Below are 24,336 nucleotides of genomic sequence, written 5' to 3'. Positions count from 1 at the left end.
ACTGAAGATACCATAGAGAAAATAAACACACTGATCAAAGAAAACAGCAAAACCAACAAATTCTCATCACAAAACATTCAGGAAATCTGGGACACAATAAAAAGACCAAACCTAAGAATAATTGGAGTAGAAGAAGGAGAAGAAGTGCAGCTCAACGGTCCAGAAAATATACTTAATAAAATTATAGAAGAAAACTTTCCCAACCTGAAGAAAGATGTACCTATGAAGGTTCAAGAAGCATACAGAACACCAAATAGGCTGGATCAAAAAAAAAACATCCCCTCACCATATAATAATCAAAACACAAAATATACAGAATAAAGAAAGAATGTTAAGAGCCGCAAAGGAAAAAGGCCAAGTTACTTATAATGGTAAACCTATCAGACTTACACCTGACTTCTCTATGGAAACCATGAAAGCCAGAAGGTCCTGGATAGATGTACTGCAAAAACTAAGAGATCATGGATGCAAGCCCAGACTACTATATCCAGCCAAGCTTTCGTTCACTATAAATGGAGAAAACAAAATTTTCCAGGATAAAAACAAATTTAAACAATACGTAGCCACAAATCCAGCCTTACAGAAAATAATAGAAGGAAAGTCACTAACCAAGGAGTCCAACAATGTCCACAATAACTCAGTCATCTAGAGACCTTTCACCAGCGCAACTCAAAGAAGGGAAACACACAAACCCTACTACTAAAAAAGTGACCGGAGTTAACAACCACTGGTCATTAATATCACTTAATGTTAATGGGCTCAACTCACCTATAAAAAGGCACAGGCTAAGAGATTGGATACGAAAACAGGATCCAACATTCTGCTGTTTACAAGAAACACACCTCAACCACAAAGACAGGCACCTACTCAGAGTAAAGGGCTGGGAAAAGGCTTATCAAGCAAATGGACCTAAGAAACAAGCAGGTGTGGCCATACTAATTTCTAACAAAGTTGACTTCAAACTTAAATCAATCAGAAGAAATGGAGAGGGACATTTTACACTCATAACAGGAACAATTCATCAGGATGAAGTCTCAATCCTGAATATCTATGCCCCTAATATAAAAGCGCCCACGTACGTAAAAGAAACATTACTAAAACTCAAGGCAGACATCAAACCACACACACTAATAGTAGGAGACTTCAACATTCCTCCCTCACCAATGGACAGGTCAATCAAACAGAAACCTAACAGAGAAATTAGAGAATTAATGGAGGTAATGAAGCAAATGGACTTAACAGACATCTATAGAACATTCCACCCAAATAGGAAAGAATATACCTTCTTCTCTGCAGCTCATGGAACCTTCTCGAAAATTGACCACATACTCGGTAGCAAAGCTAACTTACAAAGTTACAAAAAAATATTAGTAACCACCTGTGTCTTATCAGATCACCATGGATTAAAGTTAGAATTCAACAAGGCTACCCCCAGAAAGCCTACAAACTCATGGAAACTGAACAGTCAACTACTAAACCATACCTGGATTAAGGAAGAAATAAAGAAAGAAATTAAAGTCTTCCTTGAATTCAATGAAAATAAAGAAACAACATACTCGAACTTATGGGACACGATGAAAGCAGTGCTAAGAGGAAAGTTCATCCCACTAAGTGCCCACTTAAAGAAAACAGAGAAAGCACATATTGGAGACTTAACAACACACCTGAAAGCTCTAGAAAAAAAAGAAGCAGACTCACCTAGGAGTGGTAGAAGACTGGAAATAATCAAACTGAGGGCTGAAATCAACAAAATAGAAACACAGAAAACAATCCAAAGAATCAATGAAACAAAAAGCTGGTTCCTGGAGAAAATCAACAAGATTGATAAACCCCTATCCAAACTAATCAAACGGCAGAGAGAGAATACGCAAATTAATAAGATCAGAAATGAAAAGGGGGACATAACCACAGACACAGAGGAAATTCAGAGAATCATTAGATCTTATTACAAAAGCCTGTATAACACAAAACTGGAAAATGTAAAAGAAATGGACACTTTTTTAGATAAATACCATATACCAAAGTTACACCAGGACCAGGTGAACAATCTAAACAGACCTGTTGGTCGCAAAGAATTAGAAGTTGTTATCAAAAACCTCCCTACCAAAAAAAGCCCAGGACCAGATGGTTTCAATGCGGAATTCTACCAGAACTTCCAAGAAGAGCTAATACCTATACTCCTCAATGTATTCCACAATATAGAAACAGAAGGGTCATTACCTAATTCCTTTTATGAAGCTACAGTTACTCTGATACCAAAACCACACAAAGACTCAACCAGGAAAGAGAATTACAGGCCAATCTCACTCATGAACATCGACGCAAAAATCCTTAACAAAATACTGGCAAACCGAATCCAAGAACACATCCGAAAAATTATCCATTATGATCAAGTAGGCTTCATTCCTGAGATGCAGGGCTGGTTCAACATACGAAAATCTATCAATGTAATCCAGCATATAAATAAACTGAAAGAAAAAAACCATATGATCATTTCATTAGATGCTGAAAAAGCATTCGACAAAATTCAACATCCATTTATGTTAAAAGTCTTGGAGAGATTGGGGATACAAGGGTCATACCTAAATATAATAAAAGCTATATACAGCAAGCCGACAGCTAACATCAAATTAAACGGAGAGAAACTCAAAGCCATCCCGCTTAACTCAGGAACACGACAAGGCTGTCCACTCTCGCCAAACCTCTTCAATATAGTGCTTGAAGTTCTAGCAATAGCAATAAGACAACATAATGGGATCAAGGGGATTCGAATTGGAAAGGAAGAAGTTAAACTTTCGTTATTCGCAGATGATATGATAGTGTACTTAAGCGACCCCCAAAACTCCACCAAAGAACTTTTACAGCTGATAAACAGCTTTAGTAATGTGGCAGGATAAAAGATCAACTCCAAAAAAATCAGTCGCCCTCTTATACACAAAGGATATGGAAGCAGAGAGGGAAATCAGAGAAGCTACACCATTTACGATAGCCACAAACAGCATAAAATATCTTGGGGTAAATCTAACCAAGGAAGTGAAAGATCTATTTGACAAGAACTTTATGGCATTGAAGAAAGAAATTGAAGAGGATACCAAAAAATGGATGGACCTCCCTTGCTCTTGGATTGGGAGGATCAACATAGTAAAAATGGCAATTCTACCTAAGGCAATTTATAGATTCAATGCAATTCCCATCAAGATCCCATCAAAATTCTTCACAGATCTGGAGAGGACAATAATCAACTTTATATGGAAAAACAAAAAACCCAGGATAGCCAAAACAATCCTATACAATAAAGGATCTTCTGGAGGCATTACCATCCCTGACTTCAAACTCTATTACAGAGCTACAGTAATGAAAACAGTGTAGTACTGGCATAAAAACAGAGAAGTCGACCAATGGAATCGTATAGAAGACCCGGATTTTAACCCACAAACCTATGAACACCTCATTTTTGATAAAGGAGCTAAAAGTATACAATGGAAGAAAGAAAGCATCTTCAACAAATGGTGCTGGCACAACTGGATGTCAACCTGTAGAAGAATGAAAATAGACCCATATCTATCACCGTACACAAAACTCAAGTCCAAATGGATTAAAGACCTCAATATCAGCCCGAACACACTGAAAATGATAGAAGAGAAAGTGGGAAATATCCAACAACAGATGTGCACAGGAAATCGCTTCCTATGTATAACCCCAGAAGCACAGACATTAAGGGCAACATTGAATAAATGGGACCTACTAAAACTGAGAAGCTTCTGTAAAGCAAAGGACACTGTCACTAAGACACAAAGGCAACCTACTGACTGGGAGAAGATCTTCACCAACCCAGCAACAGACAAAGGTCTGATCTCCAAAATATATAGAGAACTCAAGAAACTAGACTTTAAAATGCTAATTAACCCAATTAAAAAATGGGGCACTGAACTGAACAGAGAATTCTCAACAGAAGAAGTTCAAATGGCCAAAAGACACTTAAGGTCGTGCTCAACTTCCTTAGCAATCAGGGAAATGCAAATCAAAACAACTTTGAGATATCATCTTACACCTGTCAGAATGGCTAAAGTCAAAAACACCAAGGATAGCCTTTGCTGGAGAGGCTGTGGAGGAAGGGGTACCCTCATCCATTGCTGGTGGGAATGCAAACTTGTGCAACCACTTTGGAAAGCAGTGTGGCAGTTTCTCAGGAAATTCGGGATCAACCTACCCCTGGACCCAGCAATACCACTCTTGGGAATATACCCAAGAGATGCCCTATCATATGACAAAAGCATTTGTTCAACTATGTTCATAGCAGTATTATTTGTAATAGCCAGAACCTGGAAACAACCTAGATGCCCTTCAATGGAAGAATGGATGAAGAAAGTATGGAAAGTAGTACATTAGAGTACTACGCCGTGGTAAAAAACAATGACTTCTCGAATTTTGCATGCAAATGGATGGAAATAGAAAACACTATCCTGAGTGAGGTATCCCAGACCCAAAAAGATGAACATGGGATGTACTCACTCATAATTGGTTTCTAGCCATAAATAAGGGTCACGGAGTCTACAATAGGTAAATCTAAAGAAGCTAAGTAAGAAGGGGAACCCAAGGGAAAACATGTAGTTATCCTCTTGGCTAAGGGAAGTAGACAAAATTGCCGGGGAGAAAATTGGGATCTTGGGGGTGGGGTGGGATGGAGGTAAGGGGAGATGGGGAGAGAAAAGTTAGAAGGGAAGGAGGTGGGGCCTTGGGGAAACAGGAGGATTGGGATAAAGGAAGGTTGGACAGGGGAGCACGGAACCACAATTCTTAGTTAAGGGAGCCACTTTAGGGTTGACAAGAGACCTGACCCTAGAGGGGCTCCCAGGTGCCCAAGCCGAGGTCCGCAGTTAGTTCCTTGGGCAGCTGAGGATAGGGAACCTGAAATGACCCTATCCTAGAGCAATACTGACGAATATCTTGCATATCATCATAGAACCTTCATCTGGTGATGGATGGAGATAGAGACAGAGACCCACACTGGAGCACTGGACTGAGCTCCCAAGGTCCCAATGAGGAGCAGAAGGAGGGAGAACATGAGCAAAGAAGTCGGGACCACGAGGGGTGCACCCACCCACTGAGACAGTGGAGCTGATCTATTGGGAGCTCACCAAGGCCAGCTGGATTGTGACTGAAAAAGCATGGGATAAAACTGGACTCTCTGAACATGGCGAACAATGAGGGCTGATGAGACGCAAAGGACAATGGCACGGGGTTTTGATCCTATGTAATGTGCTGGCTTTGTGGGAGCCTAGCCAGTTTGGATGTTCACCTTCCTAGATATGGACGGAGGGGGGAGGACCTAGGACTTACCACAGGGCCCTGACTGCTCTTTGGACTGGAGAGGGAGGGGGAAAGGAGTGGGGGGAGGGGGAGAAGGGTGGGAGGAGGGGGAGAAGGTTGGAAGGAGGGGGAGGGAAATGGGAGGCTGGGAGGAGGTGGAAACTTGTTTTTCTTTTTTTCTCCTTTTCTCAATAAAAAAAAGAACAAAACATGCATACATTTAAAGTAAAAATGAATAAATCTGAAATAAAGTTATTAGGCAAAAAAAAAAAAAATAGAAGCACTGCTCTTGTCTTGTGGAGACCTTGTGCCCTGTTAAGAAGATGCCACGAATAAGTCACAGACTAGGAGAAAGTGTTCCCTTTCATAAAGACTTATTTTTATCTAATCATTTGTGTATGTATGCAGGTGCTCACAGGGTCCTGGAAAGGTGTCAAGTCTCTGGGAGCTGCACTTGTGGGTGGTTCTGAGCCCCCAGCACAGGCGCTGGAAGCCCTGGGCCTTCTGGAAGGGCAGCAGTGCGCACACACTCTCACCAGAGCCTCGCTCCAGCCCCAGGAAAACGTTTCCAAACCCTACGCAACAAAGGGTGAAAAGAATCCTCAAGATTCAATAATAAAGAGCAAGAATTTAAATGAAGAAACCCACAAGCAAATAAACGCAATATCATTGGCCTTCAGAGAATATACTTTTAAACAGACTGATTTGCCTACATGCTTGTCAGAGTAGATAAGATTTAAAAAAGGATGTAGACACTCTGGATCGTGTTGTTAGCAAAAAATGTAAAATGGCAGTCTTCCTGCAAAAGTCTGGCTGCTTCTTATACAACATTCAATCATTATACCCCAGAATTTGAAATCTTGGGTAGTTATCCCTGAGAAATAAAGACTTATATTTGCATAAAAGCCCAAATGTAAACAGGCAGAGATAACCAGGTGTCTTCTGGTAGTAACTGACTAGACAAACTTAGGCGCACACACACCATGAACACTATTTGGCAACAACAACAAAAATCAAATTATGGATAAATGAAACACAAGAGAATTATGATTGGTGAAAAATGAAAGCAATCCCCAAGGTCACATATAATATGAGTTTGTTCATTCCTGAAGGAACAGCACTATAGACAGTTTGCTGGGTTAGGACTTTAGGGAAGGGAGGGAAGGGTGGAAGGACAGGGTGGCTGTGGAGGATGGAAGCAAGAGCCTTGTGCTGACATTCCCGTCTCCACCACGGCATTATTCAGTGTCCACAACAGGGAACGTGGCCACCAACAGATGAATAAAGTGCTGACCTACAATGGAATACTATTCAACTTTTGAAAAAAGAAATCCTTTTATCTTCCCCAATATAGATAAACCTGGAAAACACTATATTGCATAAAATAAGCCTGGGGTAGAAAGACAAATATTGTATGATCTTACTTAAATATGGAATCTTAGTCAACCTTACCAAAGGGCAGAGTGAAATGTATAATAATACCTGTGGAGAGGCTGGAAAGATGGCTCAGCTAGTAAAAGCATGGCCTGCTCTTCCACAGGACCCTGGTTCAAATCCAGTACCCACATGGAGGATCACAACACCTGCAACCCCAGTTCAAGAGGATCTTATGCCCTCTTCTGGACTCTGTGGGTACTACACATATGTGATACACATACATATACACATAAAATAAAACAGATCTTTAAAATAAGTATTAGGTGCTGAGAAATGAGAGTAAAGAAAGAGTATGCAGTAAATGTTTGTTGGCAAAAGAAAGGAGGGAAAAGCAACAATGAGAGAGCAGAAGATCCAACGATGGTAACCAAAGAAAGGAATCTTACGGCAAAAGAGGACTTTAAGTAACTGTTCGGAAGATTATGTTAAGGTGTGTTATTCCTGTTTATGTTGCATTGGTTTAACTCTGTGAAGTTCTGATACTGTGCTTGTCTAGAACACCAGAGGGTCTAATGAAGATTTGAACGGCCAGTAGTAAGGCAGGAGAAAGGATAGGCGTGGCTGGCAGACAGAGAGAATATATAGTAGGAGAAATCTGGGAGGAGAAAGAAACAGCCGAGAAGGAGGAGGACATCAGGGGCCAGCCATCCAGCTACACAGCAATCCATGGAGTAAGACTAAGATTTGCAGAAGTAAGAAAACAGGAAAATCCCAGAGGCAAAGGGTAGATGGGATAATAGAAGTTAAGTAAAAGCTGGCAAGCAACAAGCCAAGCTAAGGCTGGGCATTTGTAAGTAAGAATAACCAAGCCTCTGGGTGATTCATTTGGGAGCTGGGTGGTGGGCCCCCCCCTAAAGAGTCAAAATAGAAAAAACATCTACTATTACTACTACAAGTAACTTGGGTAGAAGCGATATTCTGTAAATGTCAGAGCGGTCAAACACTTACCTCACCATCCGCCGGTAGAACAGCCTCTTGTAGTCAACATTTACTATCGTCATGTTCTCTTTAGCAAGCTCCTTGAGGGTTCTTAAACGGCCCACGTGCTGGAAACCAGGAGCCTTGAACCTGACATAGTCTCTGTCATAACCTGGCAACCAAAGTATCTGCAAGGAGAAACAGCCGATCAACTGTCCCGGCACAAACGGTCCAGGGAGAATGGGCAAAGCGCCACTCCAGCATGGGGAGCAGTCTACAGGAAGCAGAGAAGAATTCTAGCCCTTGGTAAAGCAATCGAATTAGTTATCTCGTCTAATGAACTCTTAAAAATGGGGACGGCTGCTGTGGAATTGAGTTTTCCCAAGACCTTCCCATCCTCCAGTTAAGGTCAAGGCCCCAAGCATGCAGGGAGATTCATACAAAAACATGGATGGCTAGGAATGGAGCTCAGTGGTAGGGCGCCTTCATAGCATGTGCAAGACCATGGGTTAGATCCTTTACAGAGAAGAAAATGTTGGTGGAGATGAACACTGAAGAGCCCTCCCCAGTTGCTGATGTTGGTGGAGATGAACACTGAAGAGCCCTCCCCAGTTGCTGATGTTGGTGGAGATGAACACTGAAGAGCCCTCCCCAGTTGCTGATGTTGGTGGAGATGAACACTGAAGAGCCCTCCCCAGTTGCTGATGTTGGTGGAGATGAACACTGAAGAGCCCCCCCCAGTTGCTGATGTTGTGGAGATGAACACTGAAGAGCCCCCCCAGTTGCTGATGTTGGTGGAGATGAACACTGAAGAGCCCTCCCCAGTTGCTGATGTTGGTGGAGATGAACACTGAAGAGCCCCCCCCCCAGTTGCTGATGTTGGTGGAGATGAACACTGAAGAGCCCCCCCAGTTGCTGATGTTGGTGGAGATGAACACTGAAGAGCCCCCCCCAGTTGCTGATGTTGGTGGAGATGAACACTGAAGAGCCCTTCCCAGTTGCTGATGTTGGTGGAGATGAACACTGAAGAGCCCCCCCAGTTGCTGATGTTGGTGGAGATGAACACTGAAGAGCCCTCCCCAGTTGCTGATATCAAAGCCATCCTCGAGAGGAGCTCCTTAGGTTTCCTGGGACCAGGGCAGCTGCGGCTCATCTGTGGAAATGGGCTCCATTTGCAGAGACACATGACTGTTTAACTCAGAGCACTGCTGTATTCTGAGAAGTTAAGGGATAAAAAAATAACTTTGCAATTAAAAAGACTGATTCTAAAAGAAAAAAAACAAACAAGGAGCAAATCTCTACTCAACTAAGAACTCCTGGTCTTTCTAGACCATTCTTTAAAGCTAAAGTCCTCAGAGTTGTATTGACATGAAGCCTCATAGGTCTGACGTGACCATGGGGCAGTCACACCAGAATTACTATATACACTATTGTTTTTTGTGTGGTGCGAGGGACTGAGCACATGGTCTGGTGCATGCAAGGCAAGGGCTCTGCTGGTAAGTTATAATCCCAGCCCTCTTTTTAAATTTTCAATTTTGAGGCAAGGTCTTGCTAAGTTGTATGGTTGGTTTTGAATTTATTCTCTAGTCCATGCAAGCTTTAAACTTGCAGTCCTCCTTCCTCAACATTCTGAGCAGTTGTAATTATAGTGATGTATGGCTGGGTCTGATTTATACACATTATTCTTTTTTTTTCCTGCACATGTATGCATATGTAACATGCACATACGAATGTTCACAAGTATGTGGATGGACATGTGTGCACATGCACATTTGTGTGCATACATGTAGGGGCCAAAAGTTGACACTAGGTATCTTCTCCCACTGTTTTCTACTTAATGTTTGGAGACAGGATCTCTTCCTGGACCCGGCGCTCACCAGTTCCAGCTGGTCTAGATAACAAGCTTGCCCTGCCTCTGCCTCCTGAGGGCTGGAACTCTCTGGTGGCTGCCAGGACTAGACAGCTTTTACCTGGGTCCTGAAGATCCGAACTTCCGCCTCCACGCTTGTGTGCCAAGTGTGTCATGCACTGAGCCATCTCCTCAACTCCTGTGCCATTCTTTAACAATGTACTACTCCTCTGTTTGGTTCAAAATAGCAAACAGTCCCAATGTTTTACCCCACTGGGTAATTTTACTGGGTCACTCTCCGATGGCCCCCTGCTGCTGTACGGACAATTATCTCTCTTTCCAAAGGACACATAATCCCTTACAGATCCCAGAGAAGAACTGCATGGCAGGTTGAATTCAGCTGCTATGCTCCAGACAGGCTGCCCTCCTCCCAAGCCCGACCACGGATGGGGAGAAAGACGTACCAGATGCTGCTCGATGTTGGAGTCAAGGATGACCTTGACCACTCTTCGAACGAACGTGTTTCTGAGAGGATGCTTCGGTGGAGGGCCGAAAAGATCAAATATTACAAACTTTTTTTCATTTTTTGCAAGTTCTAATAACTCAGCCAGCGATGGAATTGATTGGTTGCTTGCTCTTCTTTTATCAGCCTCTGATAAAGGTTTCATGCCAAAAAATGGCTTATGCTAAGAATAAATGTATCAAAACAAAACATTGGCTTTGGTCAAAAACACCCCCAGGTTTGCTGGTCTGTGGTTCTGCTCCATATTGCTCCACTACCACCTCACCCACTATGTCCTCTGACACACAAACTCTGAGATATAAGGGAAATAGAAGGACATCTCCATTGGCGATTGTAGGGTTTGGAATGATTTCTTTGAAACTCTAGACTTCTTACACATGTACCAATATTCTCCATGTTCTTAGCTTTCCTTTCTAGTCTTCCGTAACTCTCAGTATCCACCCCTTTTGACCATACCGCCTTACCACATTGGCTCTTGCTGTCACAACTGTGTGTAAGTGAAACAACATGTGCTTTGGTTTCAGGGTTCATGGGATTTAATCCTAGCTATACCCCTCATTTGTTTATCATGTCAATCTGCTAAAATCCTGCTCTCTGCCCATCCAAAAGCTTCCTCCTTCATGAAGCTTTTATAAAATATTCCTGAACTAAGGGACGTTGAGAGCAGGAAGTTCCGATGGCCCGTTATTGTGCGTCTATTAATGTATGTCGTTTTCTGACTTGATGTATTCACACACAACTTAGACCACAGTTTAAATCCTCACTCGGTATGCTTCTTGCTGCTCATTATCTTTGCAGTCAACCTTACTCGAGTTTTCAGGATGCTGGCATTACGTAGTCAGTTCTTTGCCAGTGTAGCACATAAATGGGCTCTAGCCAAGCTCTGGATAAAGCCCTCATTTCTCCCTGAAACCTCAGGAGTTGGCTTCCACTGCCCATCTTTCTCTTCTCATTCTTGTCTTCCAAGCTCCTACCAGAATCACCCATTAAGCTCTGTTTACAGCGTTCAAAGGCTTTTCTAGGCCAAACTAAAATTCCCCACAATCCTGCAAGCCAGTTCCAGTCACAGCAACAGACCCCACTTTTCAGTACCAACTTTCTGTATTACTTTTCTCATTGTTATACAAAATATCTAGCAATAAGCCATGGGAAGGAGGAAGGGTTTATTTTGGCTCACAGTTTGAGGGAACACATTCCGTCACTGCAAGAAAGTCATGGCAGCAGAACCTTGAGGCAGCTGGTCACACTGTGTCTGCAGTCAGGAAGCAGAGGACATGAATGCCAGTGCTTAGCTGGCTTCCTCCTTTTTATTCAGTCCAGGATCCCCTAGCCCGTGGAATGGTGCTGCTCACAGTTAATGTAGTTATTTCCAAATCAATTAATCTAATCTAGATAATCCCTCACAGGTATGCCCAAGCTAACTTAATACAGGCTAACTTCAGATGATCCTCATAGACAGGCCAGGAAGTTTATTTTAGGTAATTGTATATTTTGTCCAGTTAACAAACAATACTACCCTTGTTCAATATTCTTGACTTTTAGTAGCCCAAACTGTAAAACAGGAAAGTGATGTAGTAATGGATGTGTTTCTCAGGATTGTTTTTTTGAGCCAAGATCTTGCTATGTAGTTTAGACTGACTTCAAACATATAATACTCCTGCCTCAGTCCCCTGGCTGCTGAGATTATAGCTCTGTGATACCACAATCAGGCCTTAGGATATTTTGAAGGTTAAGCATGTATCTGATAGACTTACTAGCAGACTGGATATACTGAAAAAGAATCTATGCACTTGAGGGTTGAATGAGATAAACTTCCACAACCAAGAGGCGCCAAAGACTGAAGCCTATCAAAACATAACATCCAAGGATGAGGGGCTATCACCAAGAAAGGTAAAGGTATCTACATCCCCATGTTATTAGGAGCATTATATGGGGTAGAAAAACATGAAATCAGCTGACCTTCATCAATGGCTGGAACACTGTTGAGTCTGAACAAGTAGAGAAATTATGTCATCTGAGATAACATATACCATCTTGCAGGACATTGTGCTCAGTGAAATAAGCCTGGTACTGAGTGACAGAGGCTAGCTTCGCTTATGTATGGAATCTAAGAAGACTTTACTGATAAATGCAGAAAATAAGGCAGTGGCTGCTACGGAACTGGTGGTGGGTAGTGGAGTGATGGGGAGATGTTAGTCAAAGTGCACACAGTTCCATCTAGACAGAATAACTTCAAGACCTTTTCTATGTGCTGACCATAGCTTTAAAACTTACTAATTCTTGAAATAATAATGCTAGAACATAATTTAAGCATTCTCATCACACGCAAAATAGCATGTGTAGTAAGACACTGATTAATTAGTGTGACCTATCCCCTACATATGCAGACATATTTCCAGGCAGCCTGTTGGGACTGGGCATGTAGCTCAGTGGTAGAGGACATGTCTAGCATACATAAGGCCTTAGCGTTGATCTTCAGCATTGCAAAACAAACAAGCAAACAAACACAAACAAAAACTATACATCATAAGTATGCACAATTCATTTTTAGTTTTAGTGTATGTGTGGACATGTTTAGCTGTGTGGACATGTGTGCAGGTGTAGATGAGTGTGTGCGTGTGTGTGTGCATGCGGAGACCAGAGGTTGATTGATGCTGGGCATCTTCCTCCAATCTCTTTCCACCTTGGTTTTTGAGGCAGGATCTCTCACGGAACCTGGATTATGTTGACTTGGCTAGACTGCCTGGACAACAAGCCTCAGGGATCCTCTCGTCTCTGCCTCCCCAGTACTGGGACTGCAGGCATTCACCACCATGCTTGGCTTTTTACCCGATGCTGGATGTACAAATTCAGGTCCCCATGCTTGCACTCCTAGAACTGTACAGACTGAGCTATCTCCCCAGCTCATTTTTTAATATGTGCTCTTTGTCAGCTAAAAAGTCAATAATAACAACAGGTTTGTGTTGCGGAATATTGCTTTAACAGGACAAAGATGTGTTGCATTTGTTTAACAACGTAAGGATGCATTTTAATTATGAAAAGATGTGTTGTTGTTTCACCTGGCCTGCTCAAGGCATCTGATTGGTTTAATAAAGAGCTGAATGGCTAATAGCTAGGCAGAGAAAAGATAGGTGGGGCTGGTGGGCAGAGAGAATAAACAGGAGAGAGAAGGAAGAAGGAGAAGAGAACCAGGGAGAAAAAGAGGAACACACCTGGGGCAAGAAACCAGTCAGACATCAGAAGCAATGAAAGCAAGATATATAGAAGGAAAGAAAAGGCCTGGACGCAAAAGGTAGATAAAGAGAAACAGGTCAATCTAAGTTAGAAGAGCTAGTCAGAAACGAACCTAAGCCAGGCCAAGCATTCATAATAAGAAGTCTCCATGTCATGATTTGGGAGCTGGGATTATACTGAGGCTACCAGTCAAACTGGAAACAACACCTTAGCAACACTGAGTGTTTAGATACACGAACACAATGTGTCTTCCACTGATCTACACCTTTGGATTCTTTCTTTTGTATTTATCCATAAATGCACACACGCACATGTGGCGTTTTTATATCTACACACAACAGTGGATTTTTAGTGCCAGTATACTGCTAGTATTTCATTAACTTGAATCCCCATTCTTCATTACAGGATTATAGCAACGCAAATAATGCTTGCTTATAGATTTTACATCCCACGGCCTTAGTAAGCTGATTAGTTCTGGGAACTTTCTAAAATGTATTATTTTGAACCCCGACACAGGGAATGGGGTTGTATGTAAATAGTTTGCTTTATTTATCAAATGCACTGCCCAGACTTCCCAGGGTGCGGCTGCTGGGAGTGGGGAGGAGGGTACTTTTGTTTGTTGCCATTTGGAGGCCATCATTCACGCTCACGATGGGGAAGTGGTGTTGGCTGAAGGTTTTCTGAAGTTATCTTCTACCCCTACTTCATTAGCAAGTTTTCATCGCAGGAACTGGGGGGTGGCTTTGCCAATGAAGAGCTTGCTGCACAAGCCTGAGGATCTGAGTTCAGATCCCAGACCTCTGCAGAAGCCGGGCGCAGCATGCCCGCCTTTAATCCTAGTACTTGGGAGGCGCTGACAGGGGGCTCCCTGCAGCTCGCTGGCCACTTCCAGGTTTCTCATTAGAAACCTTGTCTCAGATAAAGTGGAGATGTACCCAGTAGATACTTAGCACATATTTGTTGAATAGCAAGAATTGAAGAGTAAATGTTTCCTAGTCTGCTTCATGAAGACTGTGAGATATTCAAAATAGCTAGGGAAATGCTATGTGCATTGCAAACACACTATCAAAGACTATGAAATGCCCGGGTAGATTAAGCAGTAAAGGCTGAGTTTACAAGTTTATCATCAGCCTTCCTAGTAAAGGCTGACAGCATGGTCTGACCCACTGCATCCCCCCAGAGAATGTGAGCACTGCTCCTCTAGACTAGCAGAGGAACCTGAACAGGGGAGGCTTGCACACAAGTCCACAGAGCCAGCGGATACGAGTCCTACCTTTATAAACCACTGGCCGGCATTCAGAGTCGACAGGAAAGTCCAGCTGAAGGTGGCGGTGTGGTTGAAAGCAGCCGAGGGCAGGACCTCTCTGATGTTGGTTGTTCTGCTCAGGTCATAGTCGTGCATGAGGAAAGGTACCGCGTCATAGCTGTGGGCAGAAGGGCAGAGGAGAGGAGGCGCAGAGGATAAACCCAGACACCATGGCACGAATGGTTCCCCAAAGCTCTCCAGGGCTCTCTCAGATCTCAGCAGGTGTCTAAGTGCCGGCATCTATGCAGATGTCGGCATTTCCCCACCCCGAATAACTCTGTCATGTGTATGTGTTCATATTGGTGGTGTTGAAAGAGCAGCTTCCTTACTCAGAAGATCCCTGATACCAGGAAAGCAGAAGGCACAGTAATGGCCTCAGGATAAGGTGGACAGGAGTGGGGGTAAGGCAGGGTCCTTGGGGCCATGAAGCACGCCTCCACATAGGCTTCCTGGGTTTCTCTGGACGTTTTTTCCAGGATGGCAGCTGCTTCTCTAGACACTCTACATCGGATATTATCATAAAGCCAATTCCCGATTCCCCTACTTCTCAGTTGCTTTGTGGAAGCCCCAACTTCATGACTCTCTCCTCCTTTCTCATTAAAATAACCATCGAGAGAATATCTACAATGGTCACGAGGTAATAAGGGCTGGTAATTTGTTATAACTATAAATCTGGACAAAATAAGGGGAATAACTATTTAGTCAAAGGACAGTTGGGATTACAGTACTATAGCTCTGAGAAAATGGCATCAAATTAATTCATCTATACCATTACACGAGCTTCCTTCCTGTAGTGAGTAGTAGAGTTTATACAAGAAGGGAGAACCCAAAGGGACCGAACTATCTGGCTGCAATGGGGAGAAAGAGATCAGATTAGGTAAAGAAGCGTTCAGGTTATTGGATAGAGTCCCATGGAGGATGGAGCTATGCAAAGGCAAAACAAAACGGTTCCTGACCAATGCATACGGAGTCTACGATAGGTGTCAGTTCACACACATGACACTCCAGGGAGCTGAACAAAAACAACCTTTGAGCGGGTGATGCGGCTCGGTGGTAAGGACATTTACTGCCCAGTCTCAGTTCAATCCCCACAACCTACTTGGAGGAAGGAGAAAACCAATTCCCACTAGCTGTCCTCTGACCCCCAAACATGTGCTGTGGCATGTGTGTGTTCATGCATATACATATATAAACACGCAAGTAAATAAATGCAATAAAAATTTTAAGGAAAAAACTTTCAAGAACAGGAAAATTATCAGAATCTCACAAGTTTCAGAACTCACGTGAGGTGTGACTTAGTCAAGTCCATCCAGCAAGAGAGGAGAGACCTCAGCAAGTGCATGGGTATCCTTTAGAGACTCCAGAAGGCCATGCCTTAGAGATGAAGATGACTTAGAGCTAGAACAATGAACAGTCACTGAAGTGCCTCCAGAAGAGAGCTTATGACTGCCTCCAAAGGATCAGACTAGTTAGAAACAGTTCATGGACCTGCTAGGAAAAAGTCCAACATTCTTCAAAAGAATCCAGCAAAGCATAGCCCCCATCCATATGAAACTGCAGAGTCCAGCATACATTAAAACCACACTGGAGATGTAAAGACGCAGGAAAACGTGAAATCCCTTGACAGAGGCAGACACAGAATGAAAGGTGACAGGATCAGACAAAGGTGTTAAATAATATAGAATAACATTATGAATTCTGAAAAACATGCAAAGGAAACATGAATATAAAACATGAACGTAGAGCCAACTCTGATGGCATGACAGTCAGGGAGATCAGGAGGTTGAGGCAGGAGATGCCAAGTTTAAAGCCAACCTTGCCTACAGGCAACAGCGTTTGGTGTGTGTGTGTGTGAGTATGTGTGTGTAGGATGCAAGGAAGAAATGGAGGTTCTGGTGATTAAAACTATAATAACAAGTGAAAAGTCTGCTGGATGAAATTGACAACTGAGGCTGGGGAGTGGCTCAGTTGGTGAAACACTTGCTGTGCAAGCCTGAGAATCTGAGTTAAGGTCCCTGACACCCACATAAACCCCTGGCTCAGCACACATGCGTAACTCTCGCACTAGGAGGTGCAGACAGGCAGACCCTGGGGGTTCCCTAGCCATCCAGTCTGATCTAGACAATGAAATTCAGGTTCTGCAAGAAAGCCCATTATAAGGCAGGAATCTAGAAAGTGAGGGAGGAGGACATGCCGATGTCACCTTCTGCTCTCCACGTATGGCACACGGGTGAACACTTGTACTACTACCACACGCGTATGTAGGACAGATCTCCCAAGAGCAGTGAATGCCAAGGTGCAGCAACAGAACGAAGCATAGAGCCCAGGAGCTCTGGCCCAGCCAAGTGGGTGGTTGATCTTCAGCTCCAGTAACTGGGGCTCAGAGCTGGCTCTATATTAGCATATTTCCTGGCTCTTGGGGGTTTTTATTGTTGTTTTGTTTCTCAAGACAGGGTCTTTCTATGTAGCCCTGGCTGTCCTGGAACTTGCTCTGTAGACTGCTGAATGTTTCCACTGTAAAAAAAAAATGAATTTTGCTACAGATATGCTTACCTTGATTTAAATATTACACTGTGTATATATCTTATACACATCACATGCTTTTCCTCCAATTGGTGTAGCTGGGGGCTGTGGCTCTACTGATCGCTCCCTCAGGTGTAGGCAGAGGAGAGCCTTCAATGATTGTTCCTCCCGGTGCCTATAGGCACAAGGCTCGGATGGCCATTCTTCCTGGTGTTGGCGGACCTGAGGCTGATTTCCGGTGGTCAGGTGATCTGGAGGTCACTGCTGTTGTCAAGGTCGGCACGCTGCTGCTCATGCTTCTCCTCCCGGTGGTCTAGCCTGGCCTCCTATTTCTGAGTTCACCACTTCTTCCCTGCATTTGGTCTCTGCTACCTTCTATATTTTAATATGATGACTCACTGTGGTTGGTTTTTTTTTCCAGCTCAACTAAGCTTTATTTAAAAAGAAAAATGTTTCCATCTCTGTCAAGTTTTTCTGAGTACTAAATCATTCTGTTTTCTTTTGAAGCTCACTAAGTTTCTTTAAAATGTCTTAAATCCACCATCAACGACCACACTAGTTAACACGTGTTCATCTCCTGTACCTTGTTTCAGCTTCCGGGTGAGGTTACGGTTCAATGACTGTTCTTGACGCCTATGAGCATGTGATGTATTTGCCTCGGTTTTCGCCGTCTGGCTTTGTGCTTGTTTTTCTAGGAATTCTAAGGATGCTGTGCATTCTGAGTCTACACTAACTCCTGCAACCATGTGTGCTGGGACCACGCTAGAGTACTGCCACTACTCCAGCACTAGAGGGCGATCCACGCCCACGCTTACTCACCTCAAATCCCCATCTGTTCAAAGCCCGAACTAGAGAAGCAGCTATAAAGGCCAGTCCGTCCTCCTCCCAAACCCCGCCTCGAGCTCCAACAGTCCCCAGACCTCACCCACGGTCACCAGCAGATACTCAGACACAGCAGGGCTCTGCCCACTCTGGCTAGAAGCACCGTAGATGGGCCAGACCCCAGCTTCTATGCTGTCCCTATGTAAAGTCACCAAAGCTGCGACACTGTCACACTTGGCCGCTGGAAGACACCAAGAACTGAGGCCACATTGTTGTCGACTGTCTACTGCCAGCTCACGGCTGGAGACTGCTGCAGCCATCCACGGTGACACCGGGCAGAAGACCATAAACCAGGGCTGTTCAGGCAGGCCTGAGGACAGGAGCTGTTAGGCTCTGCCCAAGTTAGGTTCCATACACCCAGGACTGACCTCCAAGGCAAAGTCCTATGCTTATTCCCCCAGTCTCTCCGCCAGCATACTCTTGCTACCCAAGGCTGGGATAGTGCTAATGTACCCATTCCCAACTGTGACCCAGCCTTGGTGGCTCACCTCTGGCAGTTCAGCTATCTCTGTCCCAGTACTTGCAGATGGACCCTCTACATCTGCCTGCCACCCGTGATGCCGTCTAAGTCACAGCTGAGTCTTCCATAAGGACCTGAAAAGCTTCAGGGGTGTATACAGGACCACATTACAGCTGCTGGGGAATCGAACTAAAAGACGAATCTGTCCCATTGGGGTACAGATGTAGGAAAATTCCAAAGGCTCCAACTGCGAGCACTAGCCAGGTAGACCTGTGCTGCCCAAATAGGTATTACAGAAACCTTTTGGTTGCCAAGGCTGACGTACTTGAGTCCGTGCTACTGACTCTCGGGTCTCCTTCCTGATGCTCAAGCAGGCCGAGAGGCTCCATTTAAGATCTGGGCTGAAGGGGTTTAGTTTCTACCTGACACAGGTCTTTTCCAGAGGAGGAAACATCCCGTGGCAGCTTTTGTGCTCTGCCCCAGACCGGAGAATCTTGCTTTCTTCTCTGCTACCCAACATTGGGAGAGCGATGGCAGAGGCACTCCTTCAGCCAGTTAACCCAGTTCCAGTGGCTCAGTCATGAATGCTGGCCTGGGGACAGGGCTGATGGGACTCTGCTTGGCATTGGATGCCCCCTGGCAGGCTTGGTAGTAGATCTGAAGTCTAAGTCCTTACTCTCCCCATGCTCCTTGGAGTTGAAGGAGGGCAACTCTATTCTTCCTGCTTCTTCACTGCATCCTTCCTGATCATGCTATGAAAGCCAGTGTATGGTCTCTTACCTGGCCTTCTTAGCTCCTGTAGGTGAATAGCTATTCAGAGGGGGTATGCCTATGGTAATATCATCAGTAGAGGATTTGACTCAGCTGCCATCTTGTTCTAGCTCCTGTGACATTCAAATAGAGGACCAATGTTAGTGCCATCTGTGTGTTCCAAATGTCTAATGAAGCTGAAAATCTTTCCAATATGAATTTTTACCTGTATATTTTCTTATGAAATACCTATAAAGGCCTTTTGCTCATTTTCTAACTGGTTATTTTATTTTTTTAATAATACCTGGCACTCTCAAAATGTTTTTCCTTTTTACTCTTATTTAATTTTCTTTAGGATTTCACACATGAGTGCCATGTTCACATGAGTTCCACTGCTTCTCTCCCTGCTCCAACTCTCTTTATACACCCTTCCTCTTGAACTCATGGCATTGTCTTCCATGATTATTATTGATATTTATATACATAAATATACTGAGTCCTTGTGGTATTGTTCATATGTACATGTGTTTAAGGACCACTTGGGATAGGATAACCTATCAAGAGGCTCGTCCCTGGAGAAAACTGATTCTCCCGCTCCCAATAACCATTGATTGCCTGTAGAGCTTCATCTAGGGGTGGGACCAAAAGACTACAAAAAGAAAACAAATGAAGTTATAATTATTGAAATATGAAACAAGACAAACAACACAAACAGCAAAAAGGCAACAAAATAATAGTTATCAGCACACACTTTTCAATAATAACCTTTGAATATTAATGGCCTTAATCCTCTAATCAAAAGATAAAGGTTAGATGAACAGAATGAGAAACAAAAATCCATATTTCTGTTATCTATAGAATCCTTTCACCTTTAAGGATAGATATCACATTAGAGTGAAAGGTTGGGATTGGGGTACCCAGGAAACAAGCATCACCACCCTAATATGTGACAAAATAGACTTTTAGCCAAAATAAATTCAAAGAACTAAAGAAGAACACTTCTTTCTGATCAGGGGAACAATTGACCAAGAAGATATTATAATCCTAAACACATATGCACTAAACCCTCGCACACCCCATTTCTTTAAAAGCATACTACTGGACTTCAAGATACAGATTAACCCCAAGTCAGTAACAGTAGGTGATTTCAGTATACTGCTTCCTCCAACATACTGGTCATCAGGACAAGAGACAAACAGAGAAACACAGGAACTGAGCGACATCATACAGCAAACGGACCTCACAGATGTCTACAGTACAGTCCACCAAAGACTATACCGTCTATTCAGGAGCCCACAGAACTTTCTCTAAAACAGTCCACATGCTGGGACACAAAAAATCTCAACAAATATAGAAAACTTGAAATAATTATATGCATCCTATCTGACCACAGTGTAATAAAGCTTGAAATCAACAGCAAAAGAATATCTAGAATTATACAAACTCATAGAAATTAAACAACACACTACTGAATGGTGAATGGGTAAAAAATTCAAGATGAAAATAAGTTTTCTTGAAATAAATGAAAATGAAAACACAACACACCAAAATTTCCTATGAGGGAAAATTATCTTTCCTGGGCCTACATTAAAAAAATCAAAAGGAGCACAAACAAACCACTCACTGATGCAACTCAAGAGTTTGGCAAAACAAGAGCAAACCAAACCCAAATCCAGTAGACAGGAAGAAATAATAAAAACCAGGGAAGAAAGGAATAAAGTAAAAGAAAAACAATGAATCTAAGAGCTGGGTGTTTTAAATATATATGAGATTGATAGACCCTTAGACAAAGTAACCAAAAGAAAGAGGAGTCACAATTATTCAAATCAGATATTAATAAGGAAACATTAGGTTTTTCTATAAAACCTATTTTTATGCTTTTTTATATAAGCACTAAAATTATGCTGTAAAGCATTCTGTTCTTATGATCCTTAGATTCTCTTCTTTAGTGTCTAGTAGTTCTTTACATTGTATTTTCCCTGTTAAAATTCCTGACAGGTTCATGTCCTACGTGGGCCCTGGATGACGTGCAGTCTGGGGCAGTAATGAAGCTTGGTGTGACGCTAACGTGGGGGAGGCATTTGGAAGAGAAAATCTTCAGGAAGAGATGTCAGCAAGCAGAGCAGTAGAGGCTGGAAGGATGACCTGGATCCGAGTTAAAATCAGCGGAGAATAAAGACCAGATGTGAAGGGTTTGCTGGACCAGAACCTTTAACATGAAGCCATGGCCATTGGGTGCTGCCAGAGATGACACAGAGAGCTCCATCACAACACTCAGTTTCAGCGAATTACGCCAAAAATCCCAGTTTGGGGGTCTCGCAAGCCAGTGTTAATATCTACCTTACCATGCTCATTCTCAGCCTCATGACCAGAGCTACATTTCCCTTCTTTGAGCCCAGGCTACTCCTCTGTTAAATTGAATGCTCAATTTTCTGATTGCCTCACTGAATACATTCACAGTAAAAATGAAGCCTTCCTACTTCCTAAGTTGCCTAGATGTATAAATTCTACAGTGATGCACCTCCCCCCCCCCACACCTCACTGTTCCTGAACCCGCTCTGATCCAAGCATCCCTTTGTTTTTCTTTGAACCATTACTACACCCTGCTACCCAACACCTTAATAATTATTTCCAAAGCGTATAAAAAAATAAAAATAAAAACAAAAACAAAAGCAACAATGGACTGGGGTGTGGCTCAGTGGCAAAGTGCTTTCCTGGCATGCATGAGCCCTGAGTTTGATCCCCATCGTTATAAAAAGAAAAATAAACCAAGCTAGGGGCTGGAGAAAGGGCTCAGCAGTTAAGAGCACTGGCTGTTCTTCCAGAGAAGCCCGGTTCAATTCCCAGCTCACAACTGTGTGTTACTTCAGTTCCAAGGGACCTGATACTGTCATACCAATACACATAGAATAAAGTTAGATAAATTATTTTTTTTACAAACCAAGCCGGACATAGTGATACACACCTGTAGTCAGCACTAAGGAGGTAGGGGCAGAAGGGTTGGAAGTTTACATCATCCTCAGCTACTCAGTGAGTACAAAGCCATCTACACAAGATCTGGCTTCTCATAACAAAAGCAAACAAAACAAAGTAAAAACCAAGCACCGAGCTGGTGAGATGGCTCAGTAGCCAGTGGGACCTGTCACCAAATGTGACAGCCTGAGTCTGCTCTCTGGGACCCACATGACGGAAGGAAAGAATCAACTCCATCCTCTGATCTCTATACACACAGCATGGCACCCATACACAAGCAAGCAAACAATACTATAATAAAATTAGAAAACAAATACAAAGAAACAAATCAACAACAAAATCACAGGCCCTCCAGCCTCTGACACCTATCCTGGCTGTCCATGACACATTCAGGGAGCTCTGTGGTTTGTGTTTGCTCATTCAGATGCCTTCGTCTGGAGTGCCCCCATCTCTGGTCAGCAAAATATTTTCCTTTAAGGTTGGCGCAAACGTAACGTTGAGTACATACAGATTTTGTCTTTCACAGAATAGGAGGCATCCTTCTCCTGCAGGGAGACTCCTGGCCTTACTTTGTCACCTGTGACTGTGCCACACCTCCTATACTGGCTGGGAAGGAAGCACGACTGTATCTCACCCGGTGGCGTCTGCTGAACACTCAGAAGGTAGCCTAGAATATCCCAGGTATCTAGGCAGACGTCTGGGGATCGCTAGTAAGCAAGTTCCTAAGCTAGTGCACGGGGTCAGGGGACAAGCACGGTTTGCAATGGGGATAGATGTGACTCGTGTGCTTTGTGAGCCTGTGGTAAAGAACAGGGAGGTAAAGGGAGACGGGGCTCATATATGTGGCAGACATGAAAGAAAAAGTCTTCAAGGCTTGTTCTCTTTACCCCTTGGGCCTAGCTGGTCCTTCCCGTGACACCGGACAAGTCCCCTCTTGCCCCCGATCCCAGTCCCTATTCTCCTACCTTAAGTATACATCAGACTCCAGGCCGGAGGCACCATGTTCCACGGCCTTCTCAAAGGACATCATGGTATTCTCTGGCGCCAGCTATGGAAGAAAGGAATATCAAGCCTTGTGCCTTAGAGTCTCTCCTCCCAACATTTCTCTTATGGCAGACATAGAGCTTGGGGATGCAAGGGCTTTAGAAGCAGACTGGCTCCTGGAGCTGTGTCTTCAAAGAGGCTGACCGATCCCCTATACCCAGTCTTGGCTCCCTTCTCCATCCCATGCCCCCCACACCCGCACCCACCCGTGCTCACTCTGCTCAGACCTACCATGGGTGCGCCTCTGTGTCCAAAGAAGGTAGGCTTAGGCCCTAAATTCTCCTTCTTCAGAATGCAGGGAGAATAAATCCCCAGTGGCATCAAGTAAAGACACAAAAGAATGATAAAGAAGGGGAGTACAGCAGCTACCTGCAGAGCTGAAAAGGTTGAGGGGAGAAACATGGTAAAAACGAAAGGCGGGGTGGAGACCCGTTCCAGACAGCTAGCTACCCCACAGCAGCAGCGGGTTCACTTTCTGTTTCTGTCGCGCCCTCCCTTTCGGGGTTTAGATATAAATACCCAGAATTGTTCAGATACACGATTTTTTTTCAGTGCTGGGTGTACACACAAGTGCTCAACCACTAAAATGCATTTCAGAAAAAGACATTATTAGGGCGATATTGCTGTAACTTGGAAGTAAAAACGGAAAAACTGTACAGAAGGTGGATGGAGGAAGGGAGGGAAGGAGGTACAAGAAGAGCCTCTAGGAGGAGGAGCTTGGCTGGTTCTGAGACTGAAGACCGTCCTGAGAGACCCTCTAGCTCAGGGCAGAGCAGTACAGGTGAAAAGGCGCTGACAGAAATGTGAATTCAAGGCTGAGCTCCATCACTTCTGACTGTAACCGAGGACGAGTGATGTAATCTCCCCGAGACTTCATCCTCTTTCTGTAAACTGGTCTGTCTGGCAGCCGAGTTAACCTCACAGAGCTGTGACAAGAGTGCTCACTCATACATGCTGACAAACACTAGCTTTGTTTATATCCCTTCTTTCTCGTCTTCACCTACATACCTCGCCCACAACCATCTCCCACACCACAGTCCATCCTTGATTCCATCCCAACACCTTCTGTTTTAGACCCCTGGGGATCCCACCCACTTGTACTACCTATGTGCTTCAGCAAATTGAGA

At 43.7% G+C, this 24,336-nt stretch overlaps 1 protein-coding gene across 1 annotated transcript in view; it reads right to left on the bottom strand.

Annotated features, from left to right (window-relative positions):
- Positions 1–24,336, bottom strand: part of Gdpd4 (glycerophosphodiester phosphodiesterase domain containing 4) — a 54,023-nt gene that overhangs the window by 13,971 nt on the left and 15,716 nt on the right. The window contains exons 8-12 of the mRNA XM_075952550.1: positions 23,441–23,586; positions 23,131–23,213; positions 14,545–14,695; positions 9,979–10,200; positions 7,696–7,853 (exon numbers count right to left, since the gene is read on the bottom strand). Of these exons, the coding sequence (XP_075808665.1) occupies positions 7,696–7,853; positions 9,979–10,200; positions 14,545–14,695; positions 23,131–23,213; positions 23,441–23,586 (760 nt within the window). The remainder of the gene's footprint in view (positions 1–7,695; positions 7,854–9,978; positions 10,201–14,544; positions 14,696–23,130; positions 23,214–23,440; positions 23,587–24,336) is intronic.

Source organism: Microtus pennsylvanicus, chromosome 18 (genome assembly GCF_037038515.1).
Source record: "Microtus pennsylvanicus isolate mMicPen1 chromosome 18, mMicPen1.hap1, whole genome shotgun sequence".
NCBI lineage: Eukaryota > Metazoa > Chordata > Mammalia > Rodentia > Cricetidae > Microtus > Microtus pennsylvanicus.
Note: the sequence above shows the minus strand (reverse complement) of the source record. Positions and strands in the feature narration are given on the sequence as shown.